The sequence below is a fragment of the Etheostoma cragini genome, chromosome 1, assembly GCF_013103735.1.
Source record: "Etheostoma cragini isolate CJK2018 chromosome 1, CSU_Ecrag_1.0, whole genome shotgun sequence".
Taxonomy (NCBI): Eukaryota; Metazoa; Chordata; class Actinopteri; order Perciformes; family Percidae; genus Etheostoma; species Etheostoma cragini.
The window spans coordinates 6,479,565-6,485,780 of NC_048407.1; the positions used below are offsets into that span (position 1 = coordinate 6,479,565).

Below are 6,216 nucleotides of genomic sequence, written 5' to 3' on the forward strand. Positions count from 1 at the left end.
TTAGAAATTAAGTGTTAACGAGCAGTTGGACAGGTGTACCTAATAAAGTGGCCGGTGAGTGTATATGTATATGTATATATGTATGTGTATATATGTGTATATGTATGTGTATGTGTATATATATGTATATATGTGTATATATATGTATATATGTGTGTGTGTGTGTGTGTGTGTGTGTGTGTGTGTGTGTGTGTATATATATATATATATATATATATATATATATATATATATATATATATGTGTGTGTGTGTGTGTGTGTGTGTGTGTATATATATATATATACACACATATTTCCAGTTGCTTTTGCCCTCCAGGTAGGGGTCAGGGCGCCCCATAAAGGCATTGTCACCGGACATATATTTTTCTGTGGTTTTGTTCATACCCTGAAAAGTCAAGGTTAACCGAATTAAACTGTTTTTAGGCACCGAGAGAGTTAGGTACTTAACAAATTTCATCACTGTCAGAGAGCCAATAATAATGCAGCATGCTCCCACCAAGATCTCATAATGTTTGTGGTTGACTGTCTAATGTCACACTTCCTAGAGACACGCAGTAAAAACCGGGACTGGCCTCACGAATTAGGAGCTGAAGTAAATAAAAAGATTTATGCAATAATGTAAGTTTTTGTTAAAATGGATTTTATGAGGGATTGTGGGATTTAGTCTGCCACTGGCAGTGTGAGCGTTAACAATCACAATTGTGTGCAGCTGGAAGCCCAAACTGGGAGGTGGAGGTGAGAAAGTTAGCTGGGTTTGAACTTCTCTCTCTCTAGCGCTTGTTTTTCCATTCTTTAGATAAATACCATCTACATAGATACATAGTTACATTGATACTATATCTGTCACTTTTAGTGTTTACAACAGAGTGCTGCAGCATGAACGTTTTCCAGGCCAATATAACCAAATTTGAATGATTATTACATCACACTGCTAGCTATGACAGCTGGCTTTTCTGCCTGCCTTCTGGTGTGGCTGTTCTGGTTATCTAAAAACACATTTGCCATACAACGTGAATGGTTACCTAGCAATTTTCTTGTATAAACATTAAGGGGAGACATGTCCAGTGTGGGTGGATTCTGCATGAATGGTTGCAACAGACAATGCAACCAGTACTGGGATCAGTGACTAAGTTAAGTTGCCCTTGTTTCTCTTTCAGGACAAATTTCTGCGTTCATAAAAACGAACCCTGTGATACTGTGGGTGAGTACACACACACACACACACACACACAAATCTTTACCAGCAGATGCTTTTAAAACAGCATAATGCTTGCTTGTAAACTGATGCGTGCACCCTTTTGGGGAATTTCCGATCTTGTTAAACTACTCAAAAATGTGATTCATTGTGCAGACAAGCAGTGATGAAAGGGCCCTCGTACCTTGCCGCCTGTCAGCGTTATTGGCAGTATGCTGGTGGATTCAGCAGTGCATTTTACCTAACCGTGGCACCGTGTGCACCAGAGTTGAACATTATTTCCTGTGTGAAGTGTACAGCATTGTAAATGGTGTATTGCAATTTTTGTACGGCCTCCTGTGTCCACAAGTGTTTAGGTCAAGTATAGGTGTACTGGGCGTGGCAAACCATCACCAATGAAGGAACTCTCTGCTGAGGGCACTAACATTTCAGACAATAGTCTACAGACCAAGCCACTGCCAGGTATGCTGATTGCTCCCATAGTGCGCCTCTCAGGCGTCTCTGGCAGCAAACAACATCTCCCTGTTGGCTCAGTCAATGAGGAGTACCATTATGACACGCTGTGCTTCTGTAGCTTTTTCCATTGCACAGATTGTAGCATGGAAAGCGCTCATCCGCACGAGGTGTCTGGCTCCCATGGCGCCATTTTGATGCTAACAAGCCGTTACCTGCCATTAGCATTCTGACTGACGTTCCTTTTGACGTCACTTTGACAGCAAATGACTTTACATCAGAAGACTCTGTTTGTCCATTGTTTATTTCTAAAGAAAACACAACAATGTATAAAAGGCTTCATTACGTTTTGGCTTGATAGCAGATGTTTTTGTAAAAATAGGTAAACAATTGTGTCCTAAGCACGCAACTTAGTTTCCCATAGTAGAGGAATTACAGAACAGTACAGGATAAGCTCGCAGGCAGTTTGGACTAACAGTAATTACTAACATTAACTAGCATGTTAGTTAGCAGTAATTAGCCTGTGCCTATGTTATCTCCTAAAACATATCTACGCTCTCCATCTCTGCTGATTGTAAATGATTGAGATTTCTCTTGGCACAGCTACTCACTCTGACATCTCTCCATGTATAGTGCATGTATAGGTCCTGAGCATGTGTGTGTATTTCAGGCCTGTGTGTGAGTACTAACAAAAAAAAAAAAAAAAAGTGTGTAGCAGTAATTTCCCCATTGGGGACTAATAAAAAAATTATCTTAATTATCTTATCTTATCTTACCAGAAGATTTACAACTCTCAGACAGGTTGCTCACATCACATCTACGTCGTCAAGCTCAGTTGGAGTGACTGCGCAGTAACGCTCAGCTATCACCGGAAAAGTGCTTATATTATCCTTCAGTGGTCTCCGTCCAGGGCAACGGGATCTCTTTAACTGTCTAGGTCGTATGCACTCTATTTAAATTGATGCCGCTTGTATTTTGTTCTGTCACCGAAGCCCTGGTGACAGGTCTGTGATCAGCCACCCTCTAATAAAACAGTTCCTGAGAGACTTGCAGATACACAAGCCAGTTCCCACAAGCCATTAACCATTAGCCCAGGCCGACTAGCCCTCTGTATTCAAAAATTATCTTACTCTTGTACAAATAGGTCTATTTCTGTAAGAATCCTTTCCATAATTTTGGCAGACACTTCTAATAATAATCTAAGCCTTTCAGTGGCAAAAACATAACAAAACTGATGGTCATGTGCTTTCAATCCAACTCTGGTGCACTTTGCGGAGAGAATGTGTCCGCCCTCGAACCGCACCAACTGTATATCCCGCAAGTCTTTGCTAACGTCTCCTGTAGTCAGGTGTGCTTTGCAATCTGTGAAGGAGCAAACTTTAGCAGCATGCAGTGTTTTTCTCACAGAAATAGACAGTGGTCAAGCTCACTGTTCATCACTCGCATCTCCGTGGTCAAACCAGCTGCCGCCGTTGGAGACAGATGCCGACACAGCCGAGCAAAGTCTCGGTGAGCAGAGCACATGTAGAAATTAGCTGGTTTTACCATGGAGTTACAAGAAATAAACACTTGTCGACACATTACCTTCTTCTTGTTTGTACTTTTTTGCTCCCGCCCCAGACACATCCAACAAGTGAACGTTCTTGCATCATCAGTAATGACACCTTTTGGTATGCTTGTATTTTTCCAGGAGTAAAACAAAACTGAACCAAGGGGAAATTGCTCCAACTTCCCAAACTTATCTGATTTGGACCTAAGCGAACAACCTATATGTGTGTAAACACCTTTAGACACCAATGAATGGGGAAAGAAATGTCCAGATTCAGAAAAAAATGAAAGTACCCTTTGAATCCTCAGTTAGTGTCAAACATGACAACACAATTGTAACTGTTTCATTCATTATACTTACTGTCATGTCACTCGGTTCCAGGTATTGCTTATCTGGGGGGTGTCTGCAGTGCCAAGAGGAAGTGTGTGTTAGCGGAAGACAATGGACTCAATCTGGCCTTCACCATTGCTCACGAGCTGGGACACAAGTAGGTTTTACTGTTCTCATCTTCTAAACAGATGCATTTTGACTCATTATCATGGTATCGCTGCTACTCTATTAATGTTGTGGTTATGAAAACTTTGTGGAAGTCCAGAGAAGACTGTGTAGCAAGTCTAGGGTACCGGAGTTCGACTTCATCCTAGTATTGATTAGGCCAACACTTTATTCTCATAAAAATCTGGTCTGAATCAATGCAATTTTATTTATAGTATCCAATCATAACATGCCTCTCCGGGGAACCATCACCTTACCACCGTGGTGGAGAGTTTTTTGTGTCCCTTTGAACCTGAGGGCCGTGTTGTCTGGAGCTGTCTGCTCCTGGTAGGGTCTCCCATGGCAAAGTGGTCTCAGGTGAGGGGCGAGACAAAGAATGGTTCAACAACCCCATGAAAAACCGAGGTAGAGAGGGAATGACCCTGCCCTGAGGAGGCCAGGGGCTTGTCAGCGAGCGCCTGGTGGCCGGGTTTGCCACGGAGCCCGGTCGGGCACAGCCCGAAGAAGCTACGTGGCACCCCTATTTCCATCCCATGGGCCCACCACCTGTGGGAGGAACCGCTGGGGTCGGGTGGCGGCGAAGGTCAGGGGCCTCAACGGACCAGACGCGGGCGGCAGAGGCTGGCTCTAGGGACGTGAAACGTCACCTCTCTGTGGGGGAAGGAGTCGGAACTTGTGCGGGAGGTGGAGCGCTACCAGTTAGATCTGGTGGGGCTTACCTCTACGCACACTCTCGGTTCTGGAACCTTACTCCTGGATAGGGGTTGGACTCTGTCCTACTCAGGAGTTGCCCAGGGTGTGAGGCGCCGGGCGGGTGTGGGGATACTCACAAGCCCCCGGCTGAGCGCCGCCGCGTTGGCATTCACCCCGGTGGACGAGAGGGTCGCCTCCCTACTCCAGGGGCTCCAGAAAGGGATTCCATAGTTCTGCTGGGGGACTTCAACGCACACGTAGGCATTGATGGAGGTACCTGGAGAGGCGTGATTAGGAGGAATGGCCTCCCTGATCTGAACCAGAGTGGTGGTCTGTTGTTGGACTTCTGTGCTAGTCATGGATTGTCCATAACAAACACCATGTTCGAACATAGGGATGCTCATAAGTGTACATGGTACCAGAGCACCCTAGGCCAAAGATCAATGATCGATTTTGTAATCTTTTCATCTGATCTGAGGCTGTATGTTTTGGACACTCGGGTGAAGAGAGGGGCAGAGCTGTCAACTGATCACCATCTGGTCGTGAGTTGGGTCAGGGGATGGGGGAGGGTTCTGGACAGACCTGGTAAGCCCAAACGCGTAGTGTGGTTAAATTGGGAATGTCTGGAGGAGTGCCTGTCCGACGGACTTTCAAGTCACACCTCCGGCGGAGCTTTCGGCGCATCCCTGTGGAGGCTGGGAGCATTGAATCTGAGTAGACAATGTTCGAAGTTTCTATTGCTGAAGCTGCGGCGGGGAGCTGTGGTCTTAGGGTCTTAGGTGCCTCAAGGGGTGGTAACCCACGAACACCCTGTTGGACACCGGTGGTCAGGGAAGCCGTCCGACTGAAGAAGGAGTCCTTCCGGGATATGTTATCCTGGAGGACTCCGGAGGCAGTTGCAAGGTACCGACGGGCCCGAAGGGCTGCAGCCTCTGACGTGACAGAGGCAAAGCAGCGGGTGGGGGAGACGTTCGGAGAAGACATGGAGAAGGACTCTCGGTCAGCACCAAGGTGCTTCTGGAAAATCGGTTGCCACCTCAGGAGGGGGAAGCGGGGACTCATCCAAGCTGTATACAGTAAGGATGGGACGTTGTTGATCTCAACTGGGGAGGTAATAGAGCAGTGGAAGGAGTACTTTGAGGAACTCCTAAATCCAGCTGACACGTCCTCTGTGGTGGAGGCAGAGCTGAAAGATGATGGGCAATTGTCGTCAATTTCCCTGGTGGAGGTTGCTGAGGTAGTCAACAACTCCACAGCGGCAAAACCCCAGGGATTGATGAGATCCGTCCAGAAATGCTGAAAGCTTTGGGTGTGAAGGGGCTGTCTTGGCTGACAAGCCTCTTTAACATTGCGTGGAAGTCTGGGACAGTGCCTAAGGAGTGGCAGACTGTGTCCAGTGGTAGACCCAAATTTTAATTCCTTTCTTTTACATCTACTACAGTCAGATTCACTTTATTCCCTCAGAAGGAATCACTATGCATGGGTAGGCATTTGTAATTAATCAACACATTTTGAACATATTTAGAAGCTAAAAACACATTTAAAACTTGCCCTGTTTAAGCATGTTTGATGCTAACTCTAGCCAAAGGATAACACTGTGTAGGCAGCACCGATTGTTTTCATTTTTCTTTCTACTGACAGCACTCCACATTTCCAAACAACAGAGTTAATTGTTAAAATTGACCGGACTTCTCCTTTACGGCCCATACCACCACCTACATTACTGTGGTGTGAATGTGTAGAATGATCAATGGCATTAATTAATCTGCACGGAGGAGTAGGGTCTGGAGTGTGCGTGCGTGTGTGTGTGTGTGTGTGTGTGTGTGTGTG

The 6,216-nt window shown here is 45.7% G+C and overlaps 1 protein-coding gene and 1 long non-coding RNA gene across 3 annotated transcripts in view; one reads left to right on the plus strand and one right to left on the minus strand.

Moving 5' to 3' along the window:
• The window catches only part of adamts17 (ADAM metallopeptidase with thrombospondin type 1 motif, 17), a 92,472-nt gene that overhangs the window by 38,818 nt on the left and 47,438 nt on the right, over positions 1-6,216 (plus strand). For both annotated transcript variants that reach the window (XM_034873750.1, XM_034873835.1), the window contains 2 exons: positions 1,159-1,202; positions 3,580-3,685. In XM_034873750.1, coding sequence (XP_034729641.1) covers positions 1,159-1,202; positions 3,580-3,685 — 150 coding nt within the window. The remainder of the gene's footprint in view (positions 1-1,158; positions 1,203-3,579; positions 3,686-6,216) is intronic.
• LOC117948821 overlaps positions 1-6,216 on the minus strand; it is a 46,016-nt gene that overhangs the window by 13,464 nt on the left and 26,336 nt on the right. The gene's annotated exons all lie outside the window — the stretch shown is intronic.